Source organism: Salmo salar, chromosome ssa06, assembly GCF_905237065.1.
Source record: "Salmo salar chromosome ssa06, Ssal_v3.1, whole genome shotgun sequence".
NCBI lineage: Eukaryota > Metazoa > Chordata > Actinopteri > Salmoniformes > Salmonidae > Salmo > Salmo salar.
In genome coordinates, this window is record NC_059447.1 from 63,826,409 (window position 1) to 63,841,364 (window position 14,956).

At 41.7% G+C, this 14,956-nt stretch overlaps 2 protein-coding genes across 2 annotated transcripts; one reads left to right on the forward strand and one right to left on the reverse strand.

The window, feature by feature from the left end:
- Positions 1-168: 168 nt before the first annotated feature.
- On the reverse strand, positions 169-4,492 carry esco2 (establishment of sister chromatid cohesion N-acetyltransferase 2). The gene is made up of 11 exons (NM_001139969.1): positions 4,442-4,492; positions 3,818-3,883; positions 2,807-3,701; positions 2,618-2,705; positions 2,482-2,521; positions 2,182-2,317; positions 1,938-2,069; positions 1,642-1,731; positions 1,347-1,490; positions 719-903; positions 169-504 (listed from the first exon to the last, which is right to left on the reverse strand). The coding sequence occupies exons 2-11, from the start codon at positions 3,868-3,870 to the stop codon at positions 372-374; spliced, it is 1,896 nt and encodes a 631-aa protein (NP_001133441.1). The 5' UTR covers positions 3,871-3,883; positions 4,442-4,492; the 3' UTR covers positions 169-371.
- Positions 4,493-4,578: 86 nt separating this feature from the next.
- Positions 4,579-11,276, forward strand: ccdc25 (coiled-coil domain containing 25). The gene is made up of 8 exons (XM_014205180.2): positions 4,579-4,792; positions 5,165-5,212; positions 5,323-5,362; positions 8,612-8,739; positions 8,858-8,961; positions 10,118-10,320; positions 10,433-10,478; positions 10,619-11,276. Exons 1-8 carry the CDS (start codon positions 4,768-4,770, stop codon positions 10,646-10,648), a joined length of 624 nt encoding a protein of 207 aa, XP_014060655.1. The 5' UTR covers positions 4,579-4,767; the 3' UTR covers positions 10,649-11,276.
- Positions 11,277-14,956: the final 3,680 nt, after the last annotated feature.

A 14,956-nucleotide genomic window follows, 5' to 3' on the forward strand; every position in this document is an offset into this window, starting at 1 on the left:
CTCATCTTTATTTTAACTGTTTATATTTAGCTCCCACTGCATTTCTGTGAAAAGCAGTGGGACAACTGTTATTAAACTACTAGTGAAATGGGTGTATTTTGGGGAGAAAAAAACCCATTTAGTGTTGATGGACCATGATGTATTTTGTCAAGAAGTTGGGCTTTGAAGTGTGAGTAAAATTTTATTTAAACTATACAAGCTGTAGAAGAGAATATACTTGAGTTCAACACTAACGGAACGTGACTGCAACAGCCATAACTTGCATGTTCAACAAACCTTCAACTTTCTGACTTAAATTAAACTTCTCAAAAAAGGGGAAAACATTGATCAAACTCAAAGCATAAAAATAAAATCTGAACTTGTGCTTTAAGTTAACCAATGAAATTGTAGACCATAAATGCAGGCTTCTCGCAGTACTTTGTGGCGAACAGTTTGCCATCTGGGGTGGGGTCAGAGAAGGCTATTTCCTCCTTGGTCAGGTGGCCCCCATACATGAAGGAGTTTCTGAAAATGACAAATACATTCGATTAAAAAAGTATATATATATATATATAAAAAAAAAGCCATACATGACATCTTCCATTTAGCTATACATCCCTGATATTGGCCCTCAAACCAGTATGCCTGTTTGGCTGATTTTAATTGTTGTGCTCCTCACTTCTCGGTTTAACAAATCAAAAGTAAGTTTGCACTACCTAAGCTGTAATAATTTCCTAACCTGACTGTGTCGAGCATGCGTGTGGCAATGCCCTTCCTCCGGGCCAGGCTGAACACCCAGATGCGGCTGACCCCACAGATGGCCTTTTCTGGCGTGGTAGAGCAGCACCAGGCTCTGTGGTGCTCCATGAAGTCCTCCCTGGTCATGTCCTTGGTCTGCTCTGGCTGCTCCAGCACTCTGAAGCCCTGGAAACAAAGGGCAAGATAGACTAATCACTCAGTCACTCCGCTAAATACCCCTGTAAGATAGCAATTCACTCGTTAACTACACCCAGTGTTTACAAAGATCTGACAGTCACCTCCGGTGTGCAACCTTTCTACCTCTGAAGGAGACCCTTGGTAGTTACATGTTGTACACGCTCTGTGATGACCACCCCGTCACTGGCCGCAAAAGCTAACGTCCGATTAATCATATTTGACTGAGCGTATATTTGTTAATGTCCTGACCAAGCAGACAATCTTTCACGTGCACACCACCAAAAAAAAAAAGTACATTATCACAGGCCTTTACATCAGCATATTGTGGTAAGACTCCTGATCCATTCCTGAAAAACCCACCATTTGTTTGGCGCGTTACACATCGGAGCAGAGTGCAAAGGATTAGCAGCACAGGAGGAGAGAGAAGTTACCTGTCGTATGTGCTCGGCAATGAGGCAGCCGACCACCATTCTGTCACTGTTCACATACAGGTAGGTTTTAACTTGGCTGGGGCAGCGGAGGGACACTTGTTGGAAGCCCAACTCGTTGTCAGCAAGTCGCCTCACATCTTCTGCCTGATAAAAAAAAAAAACATTAAGCATGAGCAAGTGCGTTCACGATTCCATTCACACAAAATGCATAAACACACCCTATGGGCCTAAAGTAGTGCACTATGAAAGGAATAGGGTGCTATTTCAGACCCAGGCACTGATATGATTGATAAACCTTTTTGACAGCGTATTTTGGATCATCAGGTAGAACCAGAATGATTTTTCCATCCCAGAACTCTGCTACCACCCGCTCTTTCTTCCAGCCCTGGGGACGAGAAGGAAACCCTGATTAAGCAACCGTCAGAAATCAGGAGTGAGTGGTCAGTTGAACTTTTTTCGCTAAACCACGTCAACGGTTTTGGCTAAGCTTTTGTGGGGGAAAAAAAAAAATAAGGAGCCACTCTAAAAGCAACATGCTTAGGGCAACTTGTACGCGTCGGTGAGAGGGAGGAAATGCCTAGGCATACGTACCACAAACTTAATTCCGTCCAGAAAACTCTGGTGAAACTGTGTGTGCTGGAAGTTGTCTTCCAGGCTGTCTGCACTGTAGATCATGCCACAGGACCCACACACGGTGGCACCAAACTGCTTCTGGCCAGCATCCTGAGGTAAACAGAACAGAACAAAGAGCATTAGCAAAGCTCACAGATGACAGTGAGAGGCAGTCAACGGTCATCAGTGTTTCCATCCATCATCTTCCAGAGGATTTACTTACGATGATGAGTTGATCATCAGCCTCAGCCTGTTTGTTAGTCTCCCTCTTCTTCCTGGCAGCAGAGGGAAGGGGGTGACTAAGGGCCGAGGGGGTGCTGCAGTTCACTGGAGAGTCCAGAGCTGCCTTCCTCTGGGGCCTAAAGGCAGAAAAGAGACAGTGATAAATGCATATACACATCTGTTGACAGTGTGTGGAGTTACTACTATTTGTCCATATGCAAGACCGAAAATAATACCATCCCTGGAGGGCAGTAAACCATTCTAGCTATATAAAAATTTTTACGGAAGTGTTATTGCCTACCTCTTTGATCCAGATCCAAAGATTGGATACACAGCATCGGCTGAGGATTCCATAAAGGGGAGAGAGAAACCATGAATGAAAATTAAGACATTAAGTAAAAACATTTATGCTAATTGACCAACAATAAACAACCAACCTTTGACTGGACTGGTGATGCTGTTTAATGGGCTAATATCACTGAGATCAAACACTGCATCAGAACCTGTATCTGTGATAAAGTCCCCCTACAAACAGAAAGAACAATATCCTAAATGTAGTACAGAGACACTATGCTTACAGACAGTGAGAAAAACGCTAAACGCTATTCCAGTGACACACAGCTCACCTGAGTGTTTATTTCTGGGGATGCTGGACATGCGGGAGACGGAGATCGGCTTAACACAATCCTGACTTCCTTGGTCATGCCGTATTTCTCTGCTATAGCGCTGGGTGACAGGGCCTCGAGTGACTCTGGACTCTTTGGTACATCCTGCACACTGGGCGTTAACTCTGGCTCTTCCTTCAGTGTCTTCACTACAACAGCACATCGCTGTAGAAAGGGGGCTTGTACTTTTTCTTGCTTTCCCTCTGAGGCAGGAACCATTGCCTTTGTTTTCGCAAATCTCAAAGCTGGCTTGGTAGATTTTGGGGCAGACCTTTTGTACATGGAGGAAGGTTTTTTCCCTGTGCTGAAAAAGGCAGCCCCAATGAAGATTTTAGGCTTAGGCTTTAAACCGCCAAAGGTCAAGGTGATGCCTTTTTTCAGCTCCACTTGCTCTGTGCTGGTGGGTGCTTTAGGCTTTGAGGAATTGATCAGGCTTGACTTGGAGTTGGCGTTTCCTGTTACGCCAGTCTTCATTCCGTGTACAGTGGCCACCTTTTTGGCCTTGGTACTTTTAATCTTCATCCTCTTCTTCTCAGCAGCGGTCGGCATTCCATAAGGATCCACACTGGTCAGCCTTGGGGGGGATTTGGTCTCATTCAGCATCTTCCTCTCCAGGGGTGTCAGGTACAAAGGTTTGCGTTTACCATAGAAGGACCCTGTTACCACAGCAGCCTTGAACGGAGAGGCTCTCTTCAGAGCAATCTTTAGGGGAGATGGAGCTGGGGATCTCTGGGGAGATGGGCAGTTCTCCTTCTCCTGGTGTTTGACTGACATCTTTAGTGGAGACTGGGGCAACCGAGATGACTTCCTTTTTAGGGGAGATCCTCCATCTGTAACAGGCCTTTTGGTTGAGTTACTAAAAATGTTGGAGAATTATAAGGATGTTAAGCACTACTCAATGTTATATGCATGAATGATTGATTAGTAACTGATTTAAACACATGACTTACTAATACACATATTTTCACTCACCTGTCAGAATCAACTGAAGAGTGCTTCCTCTTCCTTGTAGTATTGGGCATCATGTTTGTAACTTCACTGGAAGAATAAATAGAAGTATTAAATGTTAACTAGCTAGGCCCCGCATTGGATAATCAATAGATAGTTAAATTAACCACGCATAATCAGCTAGCTAGCATATCTAGCTATAATAATAGATACTTGCAATGCAAACGTAATGGTAACATTTCAACATGAAAAGGTTAAGATCTTGAAAATAAATGTATTATGTAGACAGCCAGCTGGCAAAGACTGCGCTAACGTTAGTTGAGTGTCTGAGTGAATAATTATTGGCGGGATGGATCTGACACAAATACACTGTGTGGCATACAAAGTTAACGAAACGTTTGTGGGAATGTCCTTTGTGTGAAAACTTGCCGGCAACTTTTCACTAAACAAGTTACTAATTTAAAAATTAACTTTAGCTAAGTTGTTATTATTGTGGTTGAAATGATTATTGGCTTGTTAGCTAGCTAACTATTTTAGCTTGCAACGTTCTGGTGCAAACAAACAGCTGACAGGAAAAACAAAATGTAAAATGCCATCTAAACAGTTAGCTAACTTTGTTCAAATAAATCGTTCTTCACAAATGCATACCAAATCCGAAGTGATCCAATATGTAGCAAAGTTCTGGAATGTGGCTTGTTTTCCCCGCGGTTCCTGTGCAGACTGTTTTTGAACAGCGCGCCCAATGACTATATGAGCGCGTCCCACTTTGAAAAAAAAGATGAGCAGCATGACCTAAGCGGAAACAGTTGGTTTGTGACCGCCGCCAACTTCCGGGTCAACTTTCCATGCGAAATTGACTGTCAGCACAGTTATCATCTCGTTATGAGGAAAATTTAGTTATTTGGCAAGTGTGTAAAGTACTCCATTCATATTTTGTTTCTAAAGTTTAAAACAGTTTCTTCGATTTATGCAAGATGGTGTTTTACTTCACGAGTGCCGGTGAGTAAGTGAGCTTTTCTTTAGCTTGCTATCCCGCCCATAGTTAGCAGCTGAACTAGCTAGCCTAGAGAATCTTCTTGAATCATTTTGTTAGATAGCTACGTTTGATTTCTAGCTAGAAGGTTTTCTTGACAAATATAATCACGAGTTGTCATTCGTCATATTCAGGTCAGCAGATGAAGCTAGGCATTTAATTAGGAATAATTATCATGTGGAGTGGATGATGGCAGAGTTATTGTCCTGTTCTGAGAATGGAGTTATGTGTAGCTAGGCAAATTATCATATTATTCGTGTTTATTTAGCCCCAAAGCCTTGTTGATATAGCTAACTAAAACTATTAACCTTTGCTTTGTTTTGTTTTTTATTGTACAGTTGTTACACCTCCCTACACTATCTACATGGGGAAAGACAAATATGAAAGTAGGTAGCTGGTCATTTAAAGTGTTGTTTTCTAACAAACCATGATTCATGTTGTTAGCGGCAGTAAAGATGCCTACCCAGCTAACTGTCTGCTTCTTTCTCACAATTAGATGAAGATCTCATCAAATATGGATGGCCTGAAGACATTTGGTGAGAAACTCATATCTCTCTCTGCTTATAACTGAAACCATGAGCCTCTTATTGGGATTTGACCATTGAGTCTGAACATTTGTCTGATACATTACTCTATGCAGTACTGAAAAATATCCACATGGTGGCACCTAGAGCTAAGCAAAGGTACAGTAGTCCTATATCAGCTAATAGGGCTGTGGTAGTATGTACAGTACCAGTGAAACGTTTGGACCCATCTACTCATTCTAGGGTTTTTATTTATTTTTTACTATTTTCTACATTGTAGAATAATAGTGAAGACAAACTATGAAATAACACACAAGGAATCATGTAGTAACCAAAAAAGTAGCCACCCTTTTCCTTGATGACCGCTTTGCACACTTTTGGCATTCTCTCAACCAGCTTCACCTGGAATGATTTTCCATCCAACAGTCTTGAAGGAGTTCCCACATGCTGAGCACTTGTTGGCTGCTTTTCCTACACGCTACGGTCCAACTCATCCCAAACCATCTCAATTAGGTTGAGGTCGGGGGATTGTGTTGGGTTATTGTCCATTCTGCTCCAGAATGCTGTGGTAGCCATGCTGGTTAAGTGTGCCTTGAATTCTAAGTAAATCACTGACATGTCACCAGCAAAGCACCATCACACCTCCTCCTCCATGCTTCACGGTGGGAACCACACATGTGGCGATCATCCGTTCACCTAATCTGCGTCTCACAAAGACATGGCGGTTGGAACCAAAAATCTCAAATTTGGACTCATCAGACCAAAATACAAATTTCCACAGGTCTAATGTCCATTGCTTGTGTTTCTTGGCTCAAGCAAGTCTCTTCTTATTATTGGTGTCCTTTAGTAGTGGTTTCTTTGCAGCAATTTGACCATGAAGGCCTGATTCACACAGTCTCCTCTGAACAGTTGATGTTGAGATGTGCTGTTACTTGAACTCTGTGAAGCATTTATTTGGGTTGCAATTACTGAGGCTGGTAACTCGAATGAACTTATCCTCTGCAGCAGAGGTAACTTTGGGTCTGCCTTTCCTGTGGCGGTCCTCATGAGAGCCAGTTTCATCATAGCGATTGATGGTTTTTGCGACTGCACTTGAAGAAACATTCAAAGTTCTTGAAATGTTCCTCATTGACTGACCTTCATGTCTTAAAGTAATGATGGACTGTCATTTCTCTATGCTTATTTGAGCAGTTCTTGCCATGATATGGACTTGGTATTTTACCAAATAGGGCTATCTTCTGTATTCCACCCCTACCTTGTCACAACACAACTGATTGGCTCAGACGCATTAAGAAGGAAAGAAATTCCACAAATGTACTTTTAACATGGCACACTTGTTAATTGAAATGCATTCCAGATGACTACCTCATGAAGCTGGTTGAGTGAATGCCAAGAGTGTGCAAAGCTGTCTTCAAGGCAAAGGGTGGCTATTTTGAAGAATTTCAAATATAAGATTTTTTATTATTTGTTTCACACTTTTTTTGGTTACTACATGATTCCATATGTGTTATTTCATAGTTTTGATGTCGTCACTATTATTCTACAATGTAGAAAATACATTTACATTTACATTTAAGTCATTTAGCAGACGCTCTTATCCAGAGCGACTTACAAAATGGTGCATTCACCTTATGATATCCAGTGGAACAACCACTTTACAATAGTGCATCTACATCTTTTAAGGGGGGGGGTTAGAAGGATTACTTTATCCTATCCTAGGTATTCCTTAAAGAGGTGGGGTTTCAGGTGTCTCCGGAAGGTGGTGATTGACTCCGCTGTCCTGGCGTCGTGAGGGAGCTTGTTCCACCATTGGGGTGCCAGAGCAGCGAACAGTTTTGACTGGGCTGAGCGGGAACTGTGCTTCCTCAGAGGTAGGGGGGCCAGCAGGCCAGTGGTGGATGAACGCAGTGCCCTTGTTTGGGTGTAGGGCCTGATCAGAGCCTGAAGGTATGGAGGTGCCGTTCCCTTCACAGCTCCGTAGGCAATCACCATGGTCTTGTAGCGGATGCGAGCTTCAACTGGAAGCCAGTGGAGAGAGCGGAGGAGCGGGGTGACGTGAGAGAACTTGGGAAGGTTGAACACCAGACGGGCTGCGGCGTTCTGGATGAGTTGTAGGGGTTTAATGGCACAGGCAGGGAGCCCAGCCAACAGCGAGTTGCAGTAATCCAGACGGGAGATGACAAGTGCCTGGATTAGGACCTGCGCCGCTTCCTGTGTGAGGCAGGGTCGTACTCTGCGAATGTTGTAGAGCATGAACCTACAGGATCGGGTCACCGCCTTGATGTTAGTGGAGAACGACAGGGTGTTGTCCAGGATCACGCCAAGGTTCTTAGCACTCTAGGAGGAGGACACAAGGGAGTTGTCAACCGTGATGGCGAGATCATGGAACGGGCAGTCCTTCCCCGGGAGGAAGAGCAGCTCCGTCTTGCCGAGGTTCAGCTTGAGCTGGTGATCCGTCATCCCCACTGATATGTCTGACAGACATGCAGAGATGCGATTCGCCACCTGGTTATCAGAAGGGGGAAAGGAGAAGATTAATTGTGTGTCGTCTGCATAGCAATGATAGGAGAGACCATGTGAGGATATGACAGAGCCAAGTGACTTGGTGTATAGCGAGAATAGGAGAGGGCCTAGAACAGAGCCCTGGGGGACACCAGTGGTGAGAGCGCATGGTGCGGAGACAGATTCTCGCCACGCCACCTGGTAGGAGCGACCTGTCAGGTAGGACGCAATCCAAGCGTGGGCCGCGCGGAGATGCCCAACTCGGAGAGGGTGGAGAGGAGGATCTGATGGTTCACAGTATCAAAGGCAGCAGATAGGTCTAGAAGGATGAGAGCAGAGGAGAGAGAGTTAGCTTTAGCAGTGCGGAGAGCCTCCGTGACACAGAGAAGAGCAGTCTCAGTTGAATGCCCAGTCTTGAAACCTGACTGATTAGGATCAAGAAGGTCATTCTGAGAGAGATAGCAGGAGAGCTGGCCAAGGACGGCACGTTCAAGAGTTTTGGAGAGAAAAGAAAGAAGGGATACTGGTCTGTAGTTGTTGACATCGGAGGGATCGAGTGTAGGTTTTTTCAGAAGGGGTGCAACTCTCGCTCTCTTGAAGACGGAAGGGACGTAGCCAGCGGTCAAAAATAGTAAAAATAAAGAAATTCTTGAATGAGTAGGTGTGTCCAAACATTTGACGGGTACTGTATGGCATTGATTATATTAGTATGTGTGCCTTAAAGCTGTTATAATAATTATATCATAATTGTGTCCACAGGTTTCATGTGGATAAACTCTCTTCTGCCCATGTGTACCTGCGAATGCCTAAGGGACTGACAATAGAGGATATTCCCAAGGAAGTCTTGATTGACTGTGCACAGCTTGTGAAAAACAACAGCATCCAAGGTAATACATTGAGTTTCCTGGTGAGTTTGATACAAATAATAGAGTAGTTAATACAATATCACAAGCATTTCCAGGAAACTTGGTGATAGCCTTTTAACTCTTAATTACTCTTTAACAGGTTGTAAAATGAACAACATCAATGTTGTCTACACACCATGGGCTAACCTAAAGAAAACAGGAGACATGGATGTAGGCCAAATAGGTTTCCATCGACACAAGGAGGTCAGTGATCTCTCTCTGGCATAATGAATCTGTGTTACTTTCAGATTTGTCACTTTTATACGTGTCTCATCTTTTATTGTTCATATGTTCTTTGTTTCTATAGGTTGTTATCAATAAAATGTCACAATAAGGTGCAGAGCGTTCGATTTGCCTGCTGGGTTGCAAGGAGAACCCCAGCTCTGCTAAAACCATTGACAACTGCGTGTCGTTTTCAAGGGATTGTTAAATAAATGTGAACTATTTGGTTATAATATCATCACCTCTTGAAGAGCATAGTCAGAACTACAAATGTCCAATTATTCCACATTTAGCTCTGTCATCAGAGTTATACAGCAAGTAACTGCATGATTTCATGTTCAGTAAACATCAATTGATCATGTAATTTCAGATACCTGAGGGTAGACTCACGATATCTCTCAATATTGTCCTCCATTAATTGGATTAAAGTGAACTATACCTGACAAGTATGTGTGGTTTAGGTTAATTTGTGTGCTCTGCCTGTGAAGCAGCAGAACACATACAAATTATTCTCTTCAACATTGTTTTTAAGAGTGTTTAGCCTATTATAGCCTATCATGACAGACATGATAGGCTACATTGATTGATGGACCATGTCAAATTGGCTAGCTAGCTAGTAACAGATCACGTCAATATGGCTAGTTAACGAGCTAACTTTCAGTGGTGATGACAGTAGTCCGACTGAGAACTTTACCAGGACGAGGATTTGCCGATGTCGAGCTCTTTCCAAAAGCCTAATCTCTGATGAAGCAAGCTAAATGACACATGTTGTAGCTAGCTACATGCCAAATGGATAGACTACCCTGAAATATCTGAAAATATATTGTCAATTGATGTTTACTGATCATGAAAGGCATGCAGTTACATGCTGTATAAGTCTAATTATAGAGCTAAATGTGGAATAATTGGACATGTGTAGTTCTGACTATGCTCTTCAAGAGGTGATGACATTAAAACCAAATGGTTATAACATTTATTTAACAATCCTTTGAAAACGGCACATAGTTGTCAATGGTTTTAGCAGAGCTGGGGGTCTCCTTGCCCCCCAGCAGCCAAATCCAACACTGCACCGTATTGTGATGTTTTGGTCATTTCTATGAAACGATAATTTAGACCTGTTTTGTCAACTGTTTTGTAGGTGAAGGTTGTGGCAGTAGAGAAAAAGGTCAATGAGATAGTGAACAGGGTGGAGAAAACAAAGGACGAGCGATACCCTGATCTAGCAGCAGAGAAAGAGTCGAGAGACAGGGAGGAGAGAAACGAGAAGAAGGCCCAGATACAAGATCTGAAAAAGAAAGAGAAAGATGACATAAAAAAGAAAAGAGAGCTGGAGGAGCTCAAGTAAGTTATCTCCCTAGCTACATCATCTATGTTCGACTGGCATCCCAAAACACCATGTGAATAGTCACTTATGTGAATGATATGAACTTACACAGTAATTGTTCCTAAACAGAAGTTATTCTTCGCTGATGACGAGTGACAATATGACAACAAATGAGGTGAGTTGATTAACAAAATCCGAACAGAGTTATTAATCTGTTTCTTTCAGAAATAGACTGGCCTGTTAATTGGTTATATGACTTGTTGTTGCAATACGACCATTCATTATGTCAGAAATGGATAATGGAGTCTTTTTCAGGACGGAAATGATTCAGATGACTTCATGTAAAAGGAGAATATGGGACATCGGAGAGACACCATCCCCTGAAATGTAACGTTGTTGGATTGCACTGTTATACACACTGTTATACCGGACAGTGCTTTGACATTGTGTGTATAGATCGATAAACTTGCTACTGTATTTTTGGAACAGTACTCGTGCCAATTATGCACAATTTCAGGACCATAGTGAACTGCTTGTTTTCCCTACGCTTCTTGAATTTCAAAGGAAAAATTCAAACATCATTGGTATCTTGTACTTTACATCCTCTGCTTGACTGACGAGGGTAACGGCAATTCCAGATTCCTCAGACAAGTGCTGTCAAGGATTTAGTCTTGGGACTGCTATTCCTTACACGCTCTATGATCTAATTCAGTATTGGTGCATGTTGACCTAATGATATGAATGAATATATGATCTCCTGACCAGTATGTCTAGCTATGGGTGAAATGAATATGTACTTTACATCTATTATAATTTACCTGGCTGATGGTGCAGACTTTGTCCTGTCCAGAGACTGGAGCCTAGTAATTGTGTCCCCATGAGGCCATGCAAAATAAGTTTTATCTTCAATGTTTCTTTGTAATAGCCGAAAGAGAGCTGACGTTATTAATAAAAACTCCCCTTGTTTATCCAAGCAAAGTTCCATTTTGTTTTAAATTGAACTGCCCAGAAGGTAGAGTAGTTGCCCAGGTCATTATTTAGAAAACATGTTGACATAGCTTTGCTAATGAAGAGTGAGACATTTGAATGGTTTGAGTTACTTGGTCCTTTGTTAGTCATATGGGTACCATTCTCTCCCCTACCTATTCCAAGTGCTTTTTGTCAGGGTAACGGATCAGGTTTCTCTTTCCTGGGTCATGATCAGAGCTAGGATTTAACATGCTGGATTTTCAGTACAAAGCGTGACATCTCTTCATTTCTCAATGCTGTGTATGTATGAATGGAAAGCAGCTGTGGCTGACCTCTGGTCCACATCACACAGACTGAAACGCGTGGAGCAGGTTAAGGTATGAGGAGCGCGTCCAAATTAATTCTTCTCCAAGAAGACTTGCATTTCATTTCACATCTGCATAAACAATTTCACTCCAAACAACCGTGAAAAGCAGAAGAAAAGGCCTTTGTTTCACTCTGCATGTGATTTGCTCCACACTACATGAATAAAAGTGGGTTATTCTCATTGACAGGATGGCATACAGTTGAAGTCGGAAGTTTACATACACTTAGGCTGGAGTCATTAAAACTTGTTTTTCAACCATTCCACAAATTTCTTGTTAACAAACTATAGTTTTGGCAAGTCGGTTAGATCTACTTTGTGCATGACAATTTTTCCAACAATTGTTTACAGACAGATTATTTCACTTATAATTCACTGTATCACAATTCCAGTGGGTCAGAAGTTTCCATACACTAAGTTGACTGCCTTTAAACGGCTTGGAAAATTCCAGAAAATGTCATGGCTTTAGAAGCTTCTGATAGGCTAATTGACATCATTTGAGTCATTTGGAGGTATCTGTGGATGTATTTCAAGGCCTACCTTCAAACTCCATGCCTCTGCTTGACATCATGGGAAAATCAAAAGAAATCAGCCGACCTAATAATTGTAGACCACAAGTCTGGTTCATCCATGGGAGCAATTTCCGAATGCCTGAAGGTACCACGTTCATCTGTAGAAATAATAGAACGCAAGCAGCCATCATACCGCTCAGGAACAAGATGCGTTCTGTCTCCTAGAGATGAACATACTTTGGTGTGAAAAGTGCAAATCAATCCCAGAACAACAGCAAAGGTCCTTGTGAAGATGCTGGAGGAAACGGGTACAAAAGTATCTATATCCACAGGAAAACGAGTCCTATATCAACATAACCTGAAAGGCCGCTCAGAAAGGAAGAAGCCACTGCTCCAAAACCGGCATAAAAAAGCCAGACTACGGTTTGCAACTGCACATGGGGACGAAGATCGTACTTTTTGGAGAAATGTCCTCTGGTCTGATGAAACAAAAATAGAACGGTTTGGCCATAATGATCATCGTTATATTTGGAGGAAAAAGGGGGAGGCTTGCAAGCCGAAGAACACCATCCCAACCGTGAAGCACGGGGGTGGCAGCATCATATTGTTTGGGTGCTTTGCTGCAGGAGGGACTGGTGCACTTCACAGAATAGATGGCATCATGAGAAGGACAATTATGTGGATATATTGAAGCAACATCTCAAGACATCAGTCAGGAAGTTAAAGCTTGGTCGCAAATGGGTCTTCCAAATGGACAATGACCCCAAGCATTCTTCCAAAGTTGTGGCAAAATGGCTTAAGGGCAACAAAGTCAAGGTATTGGAGTGGCCATCACAAAGCCATGACCTCAATCCTATAGAAAATATGTGGGCAGAACTGAAAAAGTGTGTGCGAGCAAGGAGGCCAACAAACCTGACTCAGTTACACCAGCTCTGTCAGGAGTAATGGGCCAAAATTCACCCAACGTATTGTGGGAAGCTTGTGGAAGACTACCTGCAAGGTTTTACCCAAGTTAAACAATTTAAAGGCAATGCTACCAAATACTAACTGAGTGTATGTAAACTTCTGACCTACTGGAGCTGAAATAAATCATTCTCTCTAATATTATTCTGACATTTCACATTCTTAAAATAAAGTGGTGATCCTAACTGACCTAAGACAGGGAATTTTTACTCTGATTAAATGTCAAGAATTGTGAAAAACGGAGTTTAAATGTATTTGGCTAAGGTGTATAAACTTCTGACTTCAACAACTAACTGTGAATATGCATATTTGTCACATGCAAGTATGATTTCAAGCTGACTGGAATATTGCGTACACCTTCAATAATTGTTTTTATGAAAGTTGTTTCATGGTTGAGGCATTTATTTAAAACATTTTCAAGACATGAACTGCTGGACAAAGGCATGATATTGAAGTTATAGCTGATCTGACAGTTGGTTGTGTGTTTAAATTGCTCTTATCACGACAGGCCTACATGGGAATCAAATAAAATTTTATTTGTCACATACACATAGTTAGCAGATGTTAATGCGAGTGTAGCGAAATGCTTGTGCTTCTAGTTCCGACCATGCAGCAATATCTAACAAGTAATCTAACAATTTCACATAAAAATATATGGATGAGCGATGGCCGAACGGCATAGGCAAGATGCAGTAGATGGTATAGAGTACAGTATATACATATGAGATGAGTAATGTAGGGTATGTAAACATTATATAAAGTGGCATTGTTTAAAGTGGCTAGTGATCAATTTATTACATCCAATTATTAAGGTGGCTAGAGATTTCCTTTGAATCTGTCATGTTTCAGTGCTGACTAGAAGTAGCCTGCATTGTATTGTTCTAAAGAGATGTACTTCTTGAGTGGTACCACTCTATAGTATTGTGGCAGTTCAGTTATTCCTTTGCAAGGGAGTCATTAAGAGTTCAGCCAGAATTTGTAATTCTTGTCTCGTTTTATTAGTCCTGTTGTATGAGTCAGTTCCAGAACTGAGAAGACGTCCCAGTTCTTTTTATAATGAGATCTACATAAATTTACAGCTATGAGTGCAGAGTCAAGAACTTATGCTACACCCATTGTAACAACATGTACTTTGTACTAAGTCTGAAAAATATTTACTGTTGCTTTATTTCACATTTTGAGAATCCATTTTCTTTAGGACCACTAGATGGCAGGTTATTGCTTTATTTCCTGAGGTGCACATTTACTCAATATCACGCCAGAGTTGGTCACTGACATGGTAAATGGTGCAATTTGTCATTCATTGATTGATTTGATCAATAATCAAACTTGATGTCGACTACAGATTTGTTTCTTTCGAAGTGTCTCTTCAATATGATCTCACAGAGACAAAGCTATAGGCCTATGTTTTCCTCATATACTGCAAGTCAGCGTCTCTATTTTTACACCTTTGTCTTGTTTTGTCATAAATTAATATGTTGTGTTAATTGGGACAGGAAGATGAAAGCAAATTGGTGCCATTTTTTAAAATATATTTTTAACTTAAAAAAAAATAATTGTGGGGGGGGGTTTGACAAAACCTGGAATTTGGTGTCAGGAGCCTGTATTTGTGGAAGAATAAAAAAATTGGTGGGCCATATGTAATTTGCAGCGGGAGGCAACGGTTACCCAAATCACACAAAATAATAGTTTGGCAGTGACATTCCAAAAGTAAAGCACTTAACCAGGACAAATACGGACAGGCCTCTACTAGGGATCATTTCCAGCTCTGTCACAATAGTTTAATTTCATATTTACGAGTGAATATCCTGCCAAAAAGCCCTATGTTTCCCATAACTTTGAACT